The sequence below is a fragment of the Pocillopora verrucosa genome, chromosome 11, assembly GCF_036669915.1.
Source record: "Pocillopora verrucosa isolate sample1 chromosome 11, ASM3666991v2, whole genome shotgun sequence".
NCBI lineage: Eukaryota > Metazoa > Cnidaria > Anthozoa > Scleractinia > Pocilloporidae > Pocillopora > Pocillopora verrucosa.
In genome coordinates, this window is record NC_089322.1 from 7,274,269 (window position 1) to 7,295,735 (window position 21,467).

At 36.4% G+C, this 21,467-nt stretch overlaps 1 protein-coding gene across 1 annotated transcript in view; it reads left to right on the plus strand.

Moving 5' to 3' along the window:
• The window catches only part of LOC131789391 (inactive tyrosine-protein kinase 7-like), a 172,566-nt gene that overhangs the window by 19,447 nt on the left and 131,652 nt on the right, over positions 1–21,467 (plus strand). The window contains 1 exon segment of the mRNA XM_066174580.1: positions 19,225–19,497. Coding sequence (XP_066030677.1) covers positions 19,225–19,497 — 273 coding nt within the window.

Here is a 21,467-nt window from a genome sequence, read left to right on the forward strand (position 1 = left end):
GGGAGAAAGTGAGAGAGAGAGAGAGAGAGAGAGAGAGAGGGGGAGAGAGAGAGGATAATGTCAGCAGAAGATAATGCATTAAATACAACTTTCAGGGAACTGAGTTTAAGTGAACTGAGACGGAAAACTGAGATAATTGAAATATCGATGTAGAAAGGGATGATCAAAATACAACATCGACAGTAGACCAGAATATTTTTTTAAATTGGCATTTTCCTCATGCTGACATTAAGGAAACTTCTAAAGAGAAAAAGAGCAAATTAGATAAAAATCTGGCAATTACTGCAAACTTCCTTCCCATTCAGCAAAAATGCCATTGTTGACAAGTCCGCGTATAAGATCGAAAGCGAATTTCTGGCAAACAACTTTATCCCTCAATGAACAAGGGGAAAGACACGTATCAAACAGTTGCCCATAAATATTATCATATTGTTACCTTTAATTGTTGGTTATTCATCCTCTAAGTCTCCAGCCAATAAACCATCAAAAGTCTAATACGAGTTCTTATCCCTTGTGTTTAACCTAGTTTCGTTGATTAGTTTTTAACATTACTGCATTCTTTCTTAAATTACCCTCCTCACTTAAACTAACATTTTTTGTTTCTTTTCTGCCCCTGGTTACTGCTCAATACAGCATGTGAGTATGATTTTAATCATCTATTCGAATTGTGAACTGTTGAACTAAAACGATTGTTAATTTAGACACAATTTGCTGATTTATGATTTTACTATCTTTTCTATTCTATTTTATTATCTTACCTGACCTTGTGACAATAAGGCCGTAAGTAGCCATTATTTTTTATTAACCCTCTTTGGCATTTTTGGTTTGACCGCTTACATAAGTTAACTAAAATTTTATTCCTTTTTTTTATTCATTCAATTTGATTTAATCGTTCATCGTGACCATTTAAACATAATAAAATATAGGTGATTTGTTGTTGAAAGGTAAACCTAATGTACCTAAAATGCGGATTAATTTTTTGGAGCGTGCGCATCCCGTTTTTGGTTGTGAGTTTTATTGGCGTTTTGGCAAACAGCATAACTTTGAAAGAGGAAAAAATTACGTAAAATGTACTTATCGACTGGATGGAAGGGCCGGACAGGTAAACTTTTGGCTCGAGGTCATACTAGTGCTTATTATCCGGTCCGGCCCGACCAAACTCAGTCAATGAACATTTTACCACTTAGTGTTCGAGATTTCGAAATTTTTGTCTCAACCTAGATAGGATGTACTTGCATATAAAAGAAGGGTGCGCGGGTCCATACGGGTCATATGATGATTAAAGTTACAATACATGTCTCTAGATGAGTTTCGGGTGCAATTCAGGTAAAGCGTCCGCTTTGAAGGGTCTCAATGGGTTTAACTGTCAGCCATCAAGCAGCCCAAAGTTTGATCATCAACCGTCGAAAAAATATTTTATGACAAGAGATTATATTTTCGTGCTTCGTAATCATTTCCATCTTTAACTTGATAGTTCAATATTTAAAAATATCTTTCTAATCGATAACTTGTTGCCGACTATGTCACGCCACACCTTGTCTTGCTTGGAGAACCGGCGTAATTTTTTTGCGTCTCTTCGGCGAACGGAGAAAAGCGTTAGGTGAGCGCGAGGGAGGAGCGCAAAAAAAATACTTCCCACACTTCCACTGTTCCTATCAAATTGAGTAGTGAATATCATGTGATAAACGAATATCTTTCAACAAAAGCGTAGCGTATCATGTTTTATGGACGAAGCTATTCGAGAAGCCCTTTGTTTAATTCCGTACAAGCCAACTGTAAAGGATAAGCAAAGGTAATGCATCGCTGATGTATTTACAAGCACATAGAGAAGTAAATTGGGAATACGAACAGAATTGAACTTTAAAAATAAGCAACAACAACTGTAAACAATGGGATGGGATAAATGTCATTTATGAGATTTATCCTCCGAAGGTAGCGGACGCACTAAGTTTATAAAACTTGTCCACATACGCATTTGAAACACCAAAATAACTGTAAAGATTTATTTACGTTCAAATATATCACCTTCTTATAGGTTTCGCTCGCATAGAAACATATGTTTACTTGTAACCGTCATTTCTTTGGAGAAAATGTTGCCTCGACATAAAACCATGTTTGTTGTAGTCTCCGCCGGTGTCTGGGGGAAAATAGCTTGAAAAATTGGTGTAGGTACAGGGTACAGCTGGTTTTGCCTTCCTTTTTTTGTACTCCTCCTTCCGTGCGTGACTCACTCTTCGTGTTCGCTTCCTTCTTGCCTCTGTTTGTCGGAAAAACGCAGAACATTGCACCTGTTCTGCGGGTTACAGGTGTTTTTCCATAAATTTTTTTTTTCACTCCTCCTCGAGCGTGACTCGCACTTCTTGGTGGTTTCACGCTTGCCTCCGTTTGACCGAAAAACGCTGAAAAATTGCGCCTGTTCTGCAGATCCAGGCCTCCTCAATGAAACAGCGGGTTCATGGTTTCTTCTTTCTTGTTTTTCTTCATACCAAAACAAATGGTAAAAACATACTTTTTTTTATAATGACATCAACATTCAGATAGGGAGGTTTTTCTCGGAGTTAGTCGAGAGTAAAAGCTGTGGAAAATCTTGCCTGATAATAATCCGAATTGGAACGAACACAGCTTTACTGGCCTTTTCTTTGGGGATGTAAGTTAATGATTACTAAGCTAAAGTTATTAACAACACTTCACTGAACAATTGTTGTTTTCTTTCTTTCATGTCAACTGATGCTCAACAGGGGGTAAGTATCTATTTATTATGCTACGTATGTTTATCCATTCCCTGATCTTGTTGTTTAAGATCAATCCTATTTCTTTTAAAATAGGCCTTTGACTAGTATTTGCATAAAATCCAATTTGATTACTTATCATTTTTTTTAAAACTGATATGTAATTAAAATTAGATTAATCTGTGTTGTGTTTGTAACTTGTCACATAACTTTCGGGCAGCTGAGTAATTTTGTTGGAGCTAGCTTGGAAGTTACAAGAACAATATGAAATAATAAGCTACATTTTACATGAGGGTGTTCCATTTTGTTATTAAAAAAAGGAAAAGGGCCCTGAGACCGGATTCCTTTTTTTCAATGATTCTGGCATTTTTAAAGTAATTCCAATCATAACCTCCCAAGCTATTCTTTATTCTCAAAATGTTTTTCGTGTCTTTTTTTTCACTCCTCCTCTCGCGCGTGACTCGCCCTCGCGCTCGCTTCGTGCTTGCCTCCGTTTGACCGAGAAACGCTGAAAAATCTCGCCTGTTCTGCAGATCTAGGCCTCCTCAGTGAAACTAAGAGTTCATGGTTTCTTCTTTCTTGTCTTTCTTCATACCAAAACAAATGGTCAAAACATACTTTTTTTTATAACGACATCAACATTTAGATAAAGAGGTTTTTCTCGGAGTTAGTCAAGAGTAAAAGCTGTGGAAAATCTTGCCTGATAATAATCCGAATTGGAACGAACACAGCTTTATTGGCCTTTTCTCTGGGGATGTAAGTTAATGATTACTAAGCTAAAATTACTAACAACACTTCACTAAACAATTGTTGTTTTCTTTCTTTCATGTCAACTGATGCTCAACAGACTGTAAGTATCTACTTATTGTGCTACGTATGTTTATCCATTCCCTGATCTTGTTGTTTAAGATCAATATTATTTCTTTTAAAATAGGCCTTTGACTAGTATTTGAATAAAATCCAATTTGATTACTTATCTTTTTTTTTTAAAACTGATATGTAATTAAAATTAGATTTATCTTAGGTTGTGTTTGTCACTTGTCACATAACTTTCGGGCAGCTGAGTAATTTTGTTGGAGCTAGCTTGGAAGTTACAAGAACAATAAGAAATAATAAGCTTCATTTTACAGGAGGCTGTTCCATTTTGTTATTAAGAAAAGGAAAAGGGCCCTGAGACCGGATTCCTTTTTTTTCAATGATTCTGACATTTTTAAAGTATTTTAATTCCAATCATATCCTCCCAAGCTATTCACTATTCTTAAAATGTTTTTCGTGGTTTTTCTATCTTGGTGTGCATAGGGGTACAGGTGTGTTTTCGTGGTTTTTTTTTCACTCCTCCTCTCGCGCGTGACTCGACCTCGCGCTCGCCTCGCGCTTGCCTCCGTTTGACCGAAAAACGCTGAAAAATTGCGCCTGTTCTGCAGATCCAGGCCTCCTCAATGAAACTAAGGGTTCATGGTTTCCCCTTTCTTGTCTTTCTTCATATCAAAACAAATGGTCAAAACAAACTTTTTTTATGACGACATCAACATTTAGATCAAGAGGCTTTTCGCGAAGTTAGTCGAGAGTAAAAGCTGTGGAAAATATTGCCCGATAATAATCCGAATTGGAACGAAAACAGCTTTACTGGCCTTTTTTCTGGGGATGTAAGTTAATGATTACTAAGCTAAAATTGTTAACAACACTTTACTGAACAATTGTTGTTTTCTTTCCTTCATCTCATCTGATGCTCAACAGACGGTAAGTATCTACTTATTGTGCTACGTATGTTTATCCATTCCCTGATCTTGTTGTTTAAGATCAATATTATTTCTTTTAAAATAGGCCTTTGACTGGTATTTGCATAAAATCTAATTTGAATACTTATCATTTTTTTTAAAATGATATCTCATTCAAATTAGATTAATCTTACGTTGTGTTCGTCACTTGTCACATAACTTTCGGGCAGCCGAGTAATTTTGTTGGAGCTAGCTTGGAAGTTACAAGAACAATAAGAAATAATAAGCTGCATTTTACAGGAGGGTGTTCCATTTTGTTATTAAAAAAAGGAAAAGGGCCCTGAGACCGGATTCCTTTTTTTTTCAATGATTCTGACATTTTTAAAAATATTTTAATGCTAATTATAACCTCCCTAGCTATTCACTATTCTCAAAATGTTTTTCGTGGTTTTTCTATCTTGGTGTGCATAGGGGTACAGGTGTGTTTTCGTAGTTGTATTTTTCACTCCTCCTCTCGCGCGTGACTTGCTCTCGCGCCCGCTTCGCGCTTGCCTCCGTTTGACCGAAAAACACTGAAAAAGTGCGCCTGTTCTGCAGATCCAGGCCTCCTCAATGAAACTAAGGGTTCGTGGTTTCCTCTTTCTTGTCTTTCTTCATATCAAAACGGATGGTAAAAACAAACGTTTCTTTTAAATAGACATCAAGATTCAAATAAGGAGGCTTTTCTCGAAGCTAGTTTTTTACTTATCATTTTTTTTAAAACTGATATGTAATAAAAATTAGGTTAATCTTACGTTGTGTTTGTCACTTGTCACATAACTTTCTGGCAGCTGAGTAATTTTGTTGGAGCTAGCTTGGAAGAAAGAACAATAAGAAACAATAAGCTACATTTTACATGAGGGTGTTCCATTTTGTTATTAAAAAAAAAAAGGAAAAGGGCCCTGAGAGCGGATTCCTTTTTTTTTCAATGATTCTGACATTTTTTAAAGTATTGAAATTCTAATCATAACCTCGGAGTCCCTAGCTATTCACTATTCTCAAAATGTTTTTCGTGGTTTTTCTATCTTGGTGTGCATAGGGGTACAGGTGTTTTGTCGTGTTTTTTATATTTTGCACTCCTCCTCTCGCGCGTGACTCAGGCTCGCGCTCGCTTCGCGCTTGCCTCCGTTTGGCCGCAAAACGCTGAAAAATTGCGCCTGTTCTGCAGATCCAGGCTTTCTCAATGAAACTAAGGGTTCATGGTTTTCTCTTTCTTGTCTTTCTTCACATCACGCCGGATGGTAAAAACTAGATTGTTACGCAGCTTTCCTGGTTCCCTCACGAAAAGTGATATGTTCACTCATTTAGATTTGGAGATTATTTAGACAACTAACTGAGGATCATAATTGTGAAAAAAAAAATTATCCATTCATCGATCTTGCTGTTCAGTTCAATTCAAGGTTTTAATGGGCAAAGTTTGAGGTCTTAGACCGCTCTTACAGAGATCGCTACTTAAATGTTTCCCCTCTCCCCCCCCCCCTCCTCCCCCCGCCTCCTAAGAAAGAAAACATACAAACAAACAAACAAACCTATAGGTCCTTTATCACTTTAGAAATAAGAAAATAGCTAAAGGTTTATTTCATAATTTTAATCTTTTAAGGAGCAGGTGTATTACACCTTAGTACCAAATGAAGGAGATAATTAATTGAGTGTAAACACTGTAAAATAAAAAAAACAAAACAAAACAAAAACGAGCAAGACTCGCAATAAAGCAAGAGAGCATTAATTTACTTTTGAATCTTTTCTTTCATTTCACCTGATGCTCAACAGGGTGTAAGTATCTATTTATTGTGTTACGTACGTTTATCCACTCGTTGATCTTACTGTTCAGCTCCAATTCAATTTTATCTAAAATAGGCATTTGGTTAGTATGTTCTTAGAGTTCAACTTGGATATATACATTTTAATTACTTAATTTGAAGAACCTGACGCTACACAAACTTATCAGTGTGAAAGAACCCATTTATTGTTCTACTCAATTTTATTTCATACTTGGTCTTGCTGTAAGTTGAGCTCAATCCAACTAAATTTATTTTCCTCCGAGCCATGTTTTCAGAAATTTGAATGTATAGATATAAAATTGAATTTCATTGACTTTCTGTACCGTTTTTCACTTGTGATGTTACATTTAGTTGAGCAAAAGAAAATTGCAAACATATCAAGGAATTCTTTGCAATGAAGTCTTTAAATAAAGGTTTTAGTTAATCACTATGCAATGTTTCACTGATAAGTCATTAAACTATGTTATGATTAATAATAGAGTAGTAATACCTACAAATGGCTCTTATCACTTAAATTTGTATCATTAATGAATCATTTTAAAGTTTTCCCAATCAATGAAACTATTGGCAGCTTTATTAAAACAACGAAGCGAACTTCTCAAATGCGGGAAATTAGGTAACTCTAAGAATAGGCCGTGTTGTTCTAAATGGTGCACAGGAAACTTTCATTCGTTAAAATTTAGATAAAGTGGTAGTTAGAAAAATGTATTAGCTCATAAGCTTTTGCATTCAATACTAACAATATTTTCTTCTATCATTATTTCTCTCTATTTTCCAAAATGAAATTAATCTCCAGGCGGTAAGTACCCACCATTTTAATTATTTACGCGTATCACAGACATTCTGACTAACGTACATGTCAAAAATGTTTTAAAGTAAGCTGTAACCTTGAAACACTAATTCTGGTTCTTTTATTTCCTTTTTCTCCCTCAATCTTACCGGATATATCAAGATGGTAAGTGGTTTAACGTTCATTATCAAAACGAGCTTTTATCGATAACACTTTTTACTCAGGCGCTCCGTGATAGGGTCGGTTCATTTACAAATCGCTGTCAAGAACATTAAGGAACAAGCGTGAGTGCAAGAATTTCACATTAAGGGTTCAAGAACTACTTGAGTAACGTGTGAAATTACTGTGCTGTGTAAAAGGGATAACTCTTCCAAATACCTTCCACACGTTTTTCACTTGCCTTATGCAATTTATACATGTGCAATAAATGATGGTAATAGGACTGAGTAGAGTTCAATTCGGTCTGTAACCATACAAGTGATTATAACAATCGGACGACCGCGCAGCGGGAGTTGCATTTGTTAATTACGAGTATGATTACAGATAGAATTGGACGACTTGAGGTCCTGTAATCAATTAACCAGAACTACGACAAAACTTGAGAAGGAAAATAGACATCAGTTGTACATTTTCATTAAAAAAACAACTATTAACTCGGCGAAATGCGCGACAACATCGCTTACTGTCCACTTACACAGGCACAACGTATCTACTGTCCTATTACACTGTCCAATTACAGGCATGACACGTACACTGTCCTATTAGTGCTCTAATCGGTCTGGTGATAACCAATTACGTTCGAGAATTTTGATTAGTGTAAAATTGTGTGAAGATAGTGATCATAACTCCCCGTTACGAGCGCCTGTGTACACGCACAAATGCGTCTAGTGGGGTAACCTCCTTTTTAGAGGTTAAGAGAGTGAGACTGATAAGAACTGTGTCACCTGAATTGAAAAAATACGGGGTGGAAATGGTATTAAAGTAAACTGTTTAGAAATGGGATCAGAATATCCCCCTCCCTAATACTAATCTAAGTTGTGTAAATTATCACTGGTTTTAATTTCTGGCATTCCGCAAAAAATATACATATTTCAATATTTCACGTAATGATTATTCTAGATACACTCTCGGCCATCTGGACATCAGGGAATAATATAATTTTTAATGCGAGCACTGTAATTCCTTAAAAATTCGTAGGCACTAAATAGGACGCTAAGGGTATTTAGATTATCCTTGAAGTGCACGAAATTGTTTTGCGTAAATATTTAGCTTATCATATGTATAAACCAATCCCGATTAGAAGAGAAATTTCGGAAAACTTAAAACTCAGTTTTTTCGGGTCCTAAAGTGCTCTTATTTTGGCTTAAAAGTATCCCGTGGTAACTAATTAGCGGGTGATGACGTAGAAAACTGTAGAAACTCTCCGTTGACACTTACACTCTCACATCTCTTGTAATTTTGTATCAGTGAGCGTTGAAATACTCTTTAAGTAATGTTCGATAGCTGTCTACCTACCTTCAGGAAGCTCTACCGAGAGTTGTGATACATCGCACTCAAGTAATAAAGAAGAAATGGACGTTGCGACAACGGTTCAGCTCTACTAAGGAGAACCGCGTGCATCAAACGAAGATTTCGATCAAGACTGACAAAGACGGTTTCTCGCCTGAAGTGTTCAAGTCAAGATTAGACCAAAAAAATCCTGTTATTCAGTGTTCAGTTTGTTGCTTTTGTGTTTTGTTTCTTATGGCGAAATCTAAGGAAAGAATGGTTATCTTTGTTCTTTCCTGTTGCCTCAAATTTTATTTCTTCGAATTAAGTGCGGCGAAGGTTCCCCTTGGTCGGTGCTATAGGGTTTCGTTCCCGTGGAGTAATTCCCTTAGCTAACCAAAAGCTAACTTTTGACGAAAGAATCAGCTGTATCGTGAAGCACGATGATTTTTCGCCGAGAAGTCACCGGGCAGTCTCACAGCAAGTTACTCCTTTCCTCGTACATTGCAAAGGCAGAGGCGATCGTTGTCGAGCCGGTCAAATGGAAAACGAGTGCGTTTAGAGTCATCTGATTCAAGTTCATCTCAAAAAGGGATTTCAATGGAGAAAACTTCTTTAGTTTAAGTGCAGCATTGCCATATGATCCATTTCGCTCGATGGATAATGATAACTTTCTCTTGATGGTTGTAAGTGTACTCAGCATGTCACAAAATATCGAAATTGTTTCAATTTGCACAATGATAAAACCAAAAGTTGCCCCTTGGCAGCTGAAAATTTTTTGGTGGGCTAAAATTAATCAAATGACCACAATTTTTTTATGTTGGCTTTTTGATAACGGTTAAATTATGGATTCGTTTTCTTTAGCAACAGTAAAAATTTACGATCCTCACTGCATATCATATTTGTTAGTGTCTGTCTTATTGTTATGGTTCCGAATCAGGCGAAAATATTAAGCAAGCAATAAAATAAACAGTATTTTTAAGCAGAAAGTAACTTCGTCAAAATATTTCTTTTCATCTTTTTTCTCCTTTGAAATCTGCGTTGGACTACAGCACGTAAGTAGATAAAGCATTTCACTTTTTCCATTACTTTTGAGTCTCTCCGTCTGAGAAGTCCGGCTCACTACTCGATTACAAGCGTTCTCCAGTAAGCAGCACAATTTGACTCCACGCTTGGTGTGGGAGTAGGACGGGTTTGGGATATAGAATTGATTCAGTTGATCTTTTTAATAATAAATCATTTCTTCGTCTAGGTGAAGTCAATGTCCAATATCAGTTTGACTGACTCCAATGCATTTTAGCCTTTTCAGCAATAAAATTACGTTGAGCCCTTCGTGATGAATCCAATGAGTTGAATTAAATGCCAAGGAGTTGTTTTTCATTTTTGTGTATGCAAAGTTGGCAAAACTTGATATTCGTCATTTTTCTATTTTTTTTCCTCGAAGTAGGTGGCACAGTCTAAGCATCCAAGGCGATTTTATTCTCCCTTTTGCTCGTAATTTGAAAAAATATTAGAAGGAATTATTTCTGCCTAAGTTTTTGATGTTGTTGTTGTTTTGTTTATTTATTCATTCTTTTTTGTTTTCTTTCTTGTACTTTCATGTAAATGATGGAATGATTAGGAGAGGGTAAGTGCCAATCTTTAGCAGTGTTAATATAATTTCGAAGTGAAGCTGATGTCCAGTCTTTAGATGCTTTGTACAAACTAAGTTATTTGAACTCGACGGTTCGTCGTGTTTCTCTTTTATTTCTCGAGGTGGGTGGTACAGTCTTATGCGTCCAAGAAGATTTCATTCTCGCTTTTTCTCGGATATTGAAAAAATTAGTAGGAATTCCGCTTCAGTTAGTTTGCTGTTTTTCTATTTATCTATTTTTTTTTCTCATTTCTGTACAACCATGAATATGATGGACGCACCAGGAGGTAACTTCCAAGTTTCTTGTCTTTGCTTTTGACATAGTGTCACTAAAAATTCAAAGTCGAGTTTAAGTCCAGTCCTTAAATGGTTTGTATATCTTGCTGTTTTTTAAAGATTTTTATATCTCCTTTCTGTTTCGTGTGAACGAAGATACCATAACTCGACTGTTCGTCATGTTTCTCTTTTATTTCTCGAAGTGGGTGGTTCAGTCTTATGTATCCACTGAAGATTTCGTTCTTCCTTTTTCTCGGATTTTGAATAAATTAGTAGGAATTCCGTCTTATTTAGTTCCTTGTTGATATACTGATATATTCTTTCTTTTCTCATTCCTGTACAACCATGAATATGATGGACACATCAGGAAGTAAGTTCCAATGTTCTTTTCTTCGCTTTTGACATAGTGTCGCCATAAATTAAAAGTCGAATTTACTGAGGTCCGGTCTTTAGATGATTTGTATATCTTAAAGTTATTATTGATCTGTATATTGATCTGTACATCTTTTTTCTGTTTCGTATAAACTTAGTTATTTTAACTCGACAGTTTGTTATGTTTCTCTTTTATTTCTTGAGGTGGGTAGTACAGTCTTACATATCCAAGAAGATTTTATTTTCCCTTTATCCTGAATTTTGAATACATTAGTAGGAATTCCGTTTCAGTTATTTTGCTGTTTTTCTATGTATAGTTATTCTTTCCTTTCTCATTCCTGTACAACCATGAATATGATGGACACACTAGAAGGTAAGTTCCAACTTTCTTGTTTTTGCTTTTGACATAGTGTTATTTAAAAATTCCAAGTCGAGTTTAGGTCCCGTCTTTAGATGCTTCGTATATCTCACTGTTTTTTTAAAGATTTGTATATCTCTTTTCTGTTTCGTGTGAACGAAGATACCATAACTCACGGTTTGTCACCGTTTAGATGAACAACTATTGTTTTTTTTTTATTCTCGATGTTGTCATTGCGACTATGTGTTGTAAATTGTTCCGTTAAGGTGGAAGTATTTAGATCTCCAGGCTCAAGAGGTCCGCGCTCTGACCTGGTGCTGATGCCGTTGTTTCGCTTTTTTGGTTTCCATCTTTCGTTTCTTTTTCTTTTTTATTTCATTGGGGCTACCACTTTCCAATTATTATCGTGCACGTTGTGATACAAAACACATAAATAGTGAGATATATTTTCTTCGTGTTGCATTTGACAATTCTATGTTATAAACTAATTGTAGTTTTTGCTTTAGAGTGTTTGCTTTCTAAATTGATTCTCTTCATTTTCTTTTTAATCTGATGCATTGGCCCTCACTTGTCAAATCAGTGTGTAAGTAACGTTTTCGTTGAGTAATAATTTTCTCTTGTCATTAGTAAAGATAATGGTAAATGTCTAAGTAAATCGGTGTTTATTATTTCTATTACATTTAACTTGATCGAAACAAGTGGAATATCAAGATTGACACCGCTCAACAAGTGAAATGAGGGAGGGAATTTGCGTGCCTGTGCGTAACTGATAATTGAGTTGTCTATTAGTTTACTTTTTAAATTGATTCTCTTCATTTTCTTTTTAATCTGATGCATTGGCCCTCACTTGTCAAATCAGGGTGTAAGTAACGTTTTCGTTGTGTAATAATTTTCTCTTGTCATTAGTAAAGATAATGGTTAATGTCTAAGTAAATCGGTGTTCATTGTTTCTATTACATTTAACTTGATCGAAACAAGTGGAATATCAAGATTGACACCGCTCAACAAATGAAATGAGGCAGGGGATTTGCGTGCCTGTTCGTAACTGATAATTGAGTTGTCTATTAGTTTACTTTCTAAATTGATTCTCTTCATTTTCTTTTTAATCTGATGCACTGGCCCTCACTTGTCAAATCAGGGAGTAAGTAACGTTTTCGTTGTCTAATAGTTTTATCTCGTCATTAATAAAGATAATGGTAAATTTTCGCGAAAAAAAACTGTGCGACATTTTCTGACCAGTTCAGATATTCTTTTCAGTGAGTTGAAATTTGGGGTGCTTAAGACGTATAGTTTCTTCTCGTGATCAGTAAAAGAAAGCGCAGTTCGAACCGTTACTGAATTTTTTTAATTTGAAACTTGAGTGTTAGATTCTGCTCGCGCACAAAATTTCACAGTCTGATGATCGCTTAGTATGTGAAAATCCAATAACAGTTCACCTTATCTAGAATTTATAGTTTGCTTAGCATATCTTTGCTTAGAGCATTTCAGGGTGAATTAAACAACCTACGCACAGCATGTTCAATCTTTTAGTTAGAAAAGTAGAAAATCACTCACGTAGGAAAGTTTCATTGTGTAGTGGTATTTGCCTTTTTCCCTTTGCGATCATTGGCTTTTCGGTACGTTGAATCTCTAAGCAACTTATAAACCAGGTTATAAAATACGGTGAAAGGAAACAAAATTCTATAATTGATAGAATTTTGTTTTCTTTCACCATATCAAGTATCTGAAAGTATCAATTTGTTGCCTTAACATTATTATTTTGTATGAAACCCTTATATTGAGCTAACAATTTATTTCTATTGCTGTTGCTCTTTCCTCTGTAAAATCATGGCTTGTGGACAATTTAGCGGGTAAGAAATTATTTTAGTTCATACGTAGATCATATTATTAAGCAAAACGTCGAAAAAAGTGAAAATTAAACAACCCTTCTCGAAGCCCTTTTCTTTTATTCAGTTCAATTCAAAATGCTTTGACTCTCTTGCCTTTGCGAGGTATATCAAATATTAAGTTCGTTTTCCTTTAAAAGTTAGTTAGTATTTGTTGTTATCTTTTGTTTCCTTTTTTGGCAGCGAAAGCAGTATCACTTTATTATTTTATTATAGAACATCAATCGTTTTCGCATACCTCAAAGTGGTTCATTTGTTGGTGTCCGCATGCGATTATAAAACCAATTATTATATCTTGTGTCCAGCTTATAACCTCTTGTGTCTGCAAGATTACAATCTCTTGATGTCCGAAAGTATGCTCAAAGGCATAAATTAATTCGCATTAATCGATTTTAGCATATGGCCCGCCAGGCCCCCCCTCGCGCAATTCCATAGAAAAGTTGACGTATGGAGGGCCGGACGGGTTGATGTGAGCCGGCGCCCGTTTCTCGAAATGCCTGGTAACTTAACGGGCTCGAGGCAATACTTTAAAATCAAAATTTTAGGAAGAGAGAAGCAGCCTGGCAACCTAAGTATTCCATTTTGTTTCTTTAGCTAATAGTTTTATTGTAGAATTTTTAAGCTTTTGAAACCATCTTGAAGGAAAGCAGAACAGCTTTACGGGCCCGTTAAGTTACCAGAACCCCGAGAAACGGGCTCCCGGTCCGGAAAAAGCCGCCCGGCCCTAGTGCACTTGGGCAAAAAATATCAAAATGAAAAACATTGTCCGCTTTTGTGGCTAAAAATGAGTGACAGCAGAGAGTACAAATGGAAACAAATGCTACGTTTTCCGATGAAATTTGAGTTTCCTGTTCTAACTCGAAAACAGAAAGGAAAAGTATTAATTGTAGAATAGTTTTTGGGGTTATTCCGCGCGCGCCGGTCTATCGCGTGGTATTTAAGAAAAAAAAATCAAAATTTCCAACACTGAAAAGTCATACAATGAAATGCGTAATGACTGAGTTAGTTCGGGTTGGATGGGAGATAGTTGACTTTCGATCGTGGCACTCGGACCTATGCTCGGTCCGTACGTCATGACCTCGAGCCAAATACTTTTCCGTCCGGCCCTCCCACTCAGTCAATTAGTACACAGTATCTCACAACGGCTTTAAACTGATAGTAAATTTCAGTTGATTCATTTTCTCTTCTTTTCCATCGGGTTCACCAACGTCTCATTGACATAACAGGTCGTAAGTAGCTTTTTCTTTACCTTTCCTCATTTTTACATTTCTAACAAACTAGGTACTATTCGACAGTCATCATGTGTTAGACTCCCTTCAGAGTAATCATCATTTTTGCGAAAGAGTAGATTTGTAAAAGGAAACGCTTTACCTACAATGAACCGGTATAGTTTTCGCCCCAATCATCATTTTTGATTGCGGCCAAGAGTTATATTTTGGCAAAATGTCTTTTTTACAATTGCTGGGTGACAGCATGTTAAAGACTGTTATACGGTCAGACTTCCCCATTGAATGCCAACATGGTAACCATTTGAAATACCCAACAGTTGTGGCAAGTGTAATAAGACGCGTAGTCATACTACTGGCTGTTCCATTAAAAAGACGCTTTTACTTCACGATACCAAACTGAAGGACAATGTAGGCAATAACAAATGTGCCTCACTAACTAGCATATCTCTTTTTCTTATTTCCTACCTTAACGGGCAAACAGATAGTAAGTATATTTTCTTTTTATAGTTATTTGGCGGATTTCACATGTCTTTTCACTACTGCAGTAACAGTCATGTAACATATTTGTGTCACTGTTGCTTACTTTTGTAATAATGAAAGCTACAATTTTCGTTTTATTAATATTATTATTATGATCATCAATATACATGGCATTCTAATATTCGCCTTGCTTCCTAAGTTATGGTTGGAAACTTGTTGAAACCGTTTAGAATTAGGCTCTTGTGGAAATATTTATTCAGTGTGAACCATAAGTAGATAAGGATTCGATTTTGATTCAGTGGCTCAGTTTACGAAAAGATTTAATGTTATCTGTGGTAGACTGTGAAATTGAGGTGTTAGTTACTTGAAACTAATTATGAGAATTAAAGTCATAATCATGAAAATGGTTTCATATCAGAACTATTTGTTGAGCAGAAGTCTTAGCCGACTGATTAATGAATATCAACGCTCTTGGTAGTTAATTACTTTCATTTTATTTATTTTTCTGTTCTTGATGTATTTTTTTTATTATTCCTTGGCCTTGGCAATTGTGAAAAACGATTAGGCCGTAAGTACATGTTTCTCTGTCATTTAAAGCATATCTATTTGCATGGCACCTCCACAGTGCGTATACGTTAACATATTTAACTAAATTACAGGTGATAAACGAAAGAAAAAGTGCATAGCATTTCTCAATAAACAAATGAATTTTTTGAGAAACAGATGCACGTTTTAATTTTATTTCTTTCATAACTTTTATTCACATGCCACTTCTGCAATCACTCAGCTGGTAAGTTGAATTTAGTTTATCTCGCGCAATTCTTATTCTTGATAATCATGCTCAAGACAATTATATTTTCCTTTAGTGCCTAAGATCCTATTTACAACCGGTCCGCGTATGAATTGTTTACTCTTTTCGGAGGGCATGTCGATTAAGTGTTGTAAAAACAGAGTTAGGTTATCATCACAGCGAAGCAGAACAACGAAAAATCATTGGAGCCTCAATAATCTCATGTTCAAAGCAAACATTTGGCATCCAGAACTGGAAAACACACGAGAGCATGTGAAATCAAATTTGCTGAGAAGCTGTAGTGCAGGACGAGGCGTAGCAAAACTCCGATGTTATGAAGGAGTACTTCAGAAATCCCCATCGAAAATCGCTTTCTCTTACAATAATACAGTTTCAACCAAGGAAATTTACGCTGACATCCATGTTATCATTGTGTTTTAAGTCTACTTTTATGCTTTATTTTGAATTTTAAGCTCAACTCGTGCTTTCGGTACAATTTTATTAGTAAAGACTTCCATAACTGGCCCCTCATCCTGTGATCTGCTGCTTACAGCTGACGAGGAACATTCAATTTAGCAATGCTAACTTTCTCTACTTCCTGATCGCGACTGAATCTCGTCCAAGACCGCAAACAAAATAGTTCACGGCGTCTACCATAGGATCATTATAAGGCCTGACAAACGCAGAACAGAAGTAAAACAAAGTTTAACACTAGCAATTCAAGGGCTGGTCATACCACGCATAAAATCAGTCAAACCCTTAACGTGAAACCGGCGTGAACGAGGTTAAACAGAAATTTAGAAATGCAACCCATACTTGATAATTTTCTCTTAAGTTTCTGGAGAATCTTTTTCCAACATCACGTCCTTCTCTGGGAAATGTAAATTTAGGCGTTAATACTCGCTTTCCATTTGTTGAGAAAGTACTGGAACCTAATTCCTTTCCTAAGGAAAAGGGGGGGGGGGGTAGAATTTTACGATGAATTGTTATTTCATAACTTAAGCTATGTTATTTAGATCATTAACTGTTCCTCCTTTCTTATCTTATCTTTTCTGTCTAGCCAAAAGTGAAGGTAACTATCAATATCATCCGTTCCTATAGATAAATAACTCTCCTGTGGCTTAATATACATTATTGACTCTCTGCACCGGCTGATTACTGATCAGCAAATTACAATCGTAAATAGCAAAGAATTATCTAAGTGTATATCAGTGAGAGTTAGTGATAGCTGTTAATGTTATAATGTTGCTATCCAAACGACTTTACCGATGTGGACAGTATTAGTATAAAATCAATAGCTAAGTTCTATAATAAATGATATTTGTATAATTATCATCAGATAACAGTCATATGTGGCTGATTGTTTGTTTGATTTAACAAGTTATCGATTTCAATGTAATATATTGACGTACCAAACAAACTGGTTTGTTCAAATAAACAAATGAATAGATAAATGGATTAACATCTTTTCAAAATTGTTTTTCTCTTTCACGGCGTTCTTTCCGGATTCATAAGCGGGTGAGTGCGACGAGTTCAGTTTGTTTGTTAAGCTTATGATGTGTTAGTCAAGTATTCCAAGGCTATATTAAGCCACTAATTTACTCATCGAATGTGAATCTTTCTTTTCATGTTCATCTAACATCCTCATCCTAACTGATATAACAGATTGTAAGTAGCCATACTTGAACTATCATTTACCAGTAGGCAGGATAAAGGGTTGATAAAGATGGTTGAACAAACGAATGGATCCCAATAGAGGGATTCACACAAGATACTCTTCTCTGTTGATCAGAGGATGTGTGGGCAAAGATGTTGCATAGAAGTAAAACTTTTAATTGTTACAACAATTGAATTTCAACGTTTCAGGCTTCTGCCATATACTAGTGGAACTTTTACAGTAAAGTTGAAAATTAAAAATTGAAAACGTTAAATCCCAGTTTGTTTCTTTTGACATTTTTGCACGGTCATCCATTTGAGCAATATAAAATAATGTCACTCTCCTTGGCTTATAACATGATAAATCCCGGACAGATGTTGAGAGAACACTAATGATGCTTATAAATAGGGAACTGTAAGTTGGGTGATTTATAAGCTTCAAGCCATCAATCTTTTTAACTTGGAGATGTTAGTTCGAAGTCCTCTTGGAAATTAGAAACTAGGGATATCGACGATAATAATTACGTATTTTGGTATCCTTTATGGCAAGCTGCAGATTAATGCAGCAGAGAAAGAAAAGAGCATAGGTAGAGTGATAATATGAAATATGACTCTTTGTGCACAAATTGTTGTTTTCAAAGGTTGTATGGCGTGGTCATCTTGGAGGTACCTCTGCATAAACTGCAACCAGTACCGGGAAAGAGTCGGTAAGTGACAAGAGGGAGTTTTGGTGAATTTGTGACTCACAGGTGCAATGGCGGGTTTTTGCCATTGCTTTACAACTTCAGAAAACTATACAGCATTTATAAAATTTTATTCAAATGGATAAACTCTTATGTATAGATTGTAATAATAATTAGGCAGGAGCCTTCAGCAGTTATTTTCAAGGGATGTTTTCTTTAATAGAAATAAGATAACTTAATCTCCAACCGTTTATTACTTTTAAAAGATTATCTGGATAACCTTACTTCTAGAATTTAACTGCTCAAGAACTCGGGAATCACGGCCTTGTAAATGTAAGTGGTTTTATGAGTGAGGAGAAAGTAAAGGACCCATCTTTTGGTCGAAAATGTTGCACAGATATCCCTCAACTGTCCTTTTATTAACTTCCAAACTCTTTAAAATACACTTTGTTTTTACCAACCGAGTTAGTAACGTAGATTGACCGCCGTAAGTAGTTCCCGAGCTGATGTCTTGATTGTTAGCTCTGACGAAGGGCTAACGGTCGAAACTTCAGCTGAGAAAATCTTTACGGTGGCATATTTAAATTTAAATTAACCCTTAGCTCGAAAGTCAGTCGGTTACCTCTAAATCATCGCCTCAATTGAAATGCTCTCTAAGCGGCTTCCCTACACCTGAGATACTCTGGACTAAGGATGGGTTGAATCTTGGTAGCAACAACATTCTCACGATTAATCAAGTGAGTTAGGGAGATCCTGGTCAATAACATGCAGTGCTAAAAAAAGTGAAGGAAAAAATGAATCAGCTTTTCATACTACAGTCACAGGTAAATGTTGCCTTACTTTTGTTCCCTTCTGTTGCTCTTCTCATTCTCTGGTGTTTCTTTTGTACTTTCGCCTTTTTTTTGAATTCTTCTTGTTAATTCTATGCCCAGGTCCTCCTAGAATTAATCCTGAGCTCAAGAATCAGTCGGTTACATATAATTCATCGCCTCAGTTCAAATGCACTGTAAGCGGTTTCCCTACACCTGAGATACTCTGGACCAAGGATGGGGTGAATCTCACTAACAACAACACTCTCACGATTCATCAAACGAGATTGGAAGACTCTGGCAAATACACATGCAGCGCCGAAAACAGCGAGGGGAGCAAAGACTCAGCTTTCTGGATCAAAGTGGCGGGAGGTACAGTTTTCATTTACATACAGAAAGAGCTGAAGTCGCGGATCAATTTAAATCTTTAGATAAGGGAGGGGGGAGAGGGGGTTAAAATAGACAATGCGACCCTTTGTTTTAGCTTGGTGATCTTTTTACTTCAAGTGTCTCCCCAGATCATTGAGCCTCCGATGAGCCAATCTGTTACCGAAGGATACCCTGTAAACTTTAGTTGCGTAGCTTCAGGTGTTTCAACACCAATCTTGGTCTGGACTTTTAATGATGGAAACCTGCCATTTGGTATCAAGCAAACCGGTCACGAAGGAGAATCATTCCTAGCATCGCCAAGTGTCACGAAAGGGATGAATGGGACTTATAAGTGTACAGCAAAAAACAAAGCAAATACAACTAGTTCCTCAGCAATACTGCGTGTTTATGGTAAGTTCAGTTATAATAATATTGTTGATGATAATGATGATGATAATGATGATGACGATGACGATGACAATGATAATAATGATGATGATGACGATGATGATGACGATAATGATAATGATGACGACGACGACGATGATGATGATGATGATGAAGATGAAGAAGAGAAATAGAGAAAGGAGAGCTTAAGAAAGAAAAATGAACTTGTAAGTCAAGGGCAATAGAGACGGAGAAAAGGAATAGTACAAAGATAATTTAGGCAAGTTAGGCCCAGTTGTATGAAGGGAAAATAACGCTATCTCACGGATAAATCTTTATCCGGTGAATGTGTGATAGCTAAACGTATAGCGTTATCCACCAGACAGAGTTTTATCCAGTGGATAGTATCATCCTCTCCTCGAACAACTGAGGCCTGTACTTCGAAAAAACGGGTGATATCAATGCTGAATACTAATGTCCTTGGATCTTTACGATTACATACGCGAAGAAACTGGGTAACCACTTCTTTGGTTTCAAGAACTCAAAAAAGCAGCAACTGCGTAGACCTGCGTAGGAAAGAAACGCTAAGGAAAAGGGACAGGTGATGGCGCCCTAGAGAGTTTATTGATTCGAAATACTTGACGATATAGAATGTACTCCTAAACTGGAAAAATCTGAAGAAGAGACTTTCGAGACGGAGAGATCCAGAATCTCAGAAGAGAGCAAAAAGGAAGCGAGACGCAAAAGCCAATTTTACATACGACACACAATTGGCATTCTCGATATTGAACGAGGAAAGTAAAACAGAGGAAAATACTTAAAACGAGGAAGCTTCCATCCGTGACCGAAATGGGAGGTCGAATAACTAAGCGTTCGAAAGAATTCCTTCGCACTCTCGATTCTCTTACATCTATCCACAAAGTTGATTTATGGCTTTTGTAACTCGTAATGTGACTTAGCCAATGAGGATGGAGAATATCACAGATTTATGATTTACGAATTTACACGCTGAAAAGGCACGAAATTAATTTCCACTAACAAGCTGGACCAAGAAGCCGAGAGCCAATCAAATGGCGCATATCACTTTTTCACGTGTGCGGAAAGGGATACGTCCAATCGGGAAGTATCACGCTTTTTCACGCGTGAAGAGTGCCAATGTCATTCTAATTAATCTTTCACTGAAATAGGACTGTTTATTAGTCAATCTACTTGCAAAAGATGACTGAGGAACTTCTTTGGAGAATTATGCGGAATAGAAAGCATGCAGAACAAAAACCCAAAGAGAAAACAGCGAGTCGGTTTGCACCAGAAATCTCACTCGTTCGCTGTGCACACTTGTACGATTTCCGATACTACCAAATCGTGCGTATAATACCATACGGACAGACTTTCTATGAAGTATTCTCTATCGAATGAATTGTCATAAGAGTTCTTGATTCTAGTTGCGTCTATGATGTCCACAATTTATCCATGGAAATTTAACCACGTCAGCTTGAGAAAATTTTGCAAATCCACTCTCCTCAGGAAGTGATAGAAAACGATCTAATGAAGTCGTTGTGGTGCTTTAGAATTTAGACGGACGATCATCTCCTTGAAATCAGACCCACTACCATAGTGCCGGAAAAGAAAGAAACTTCATGTTGCATGACTCACTTGTTGTGTCCTTCTGATACAAGGGTGCAGAAAAAAGAGCAAGAGAAGATGGAACACTACATCTTAATTTAGAAGTTCAGCGAAGGATCTAGGGCGGTTGAAACAGTAACCAGAAAATTTAAACTATGAGGGCTTCAAGCTTGTTCTGAAACTCTATCGAAACCCCTCCGATACTCACAAGGAAAAAATTTTTTTTTTTCTTTTTTCATCTTCGGTCACATTTGACTCGTTTGTTTCGTTTCCATGTTTTTGTTTGTTTTGTTTTGTTTTTTGGAGTGTTTATAATATAGCTGTAGTTTTAACGTGACACTAGCATTCTAATAAATTGCCCCTTTTTCAAC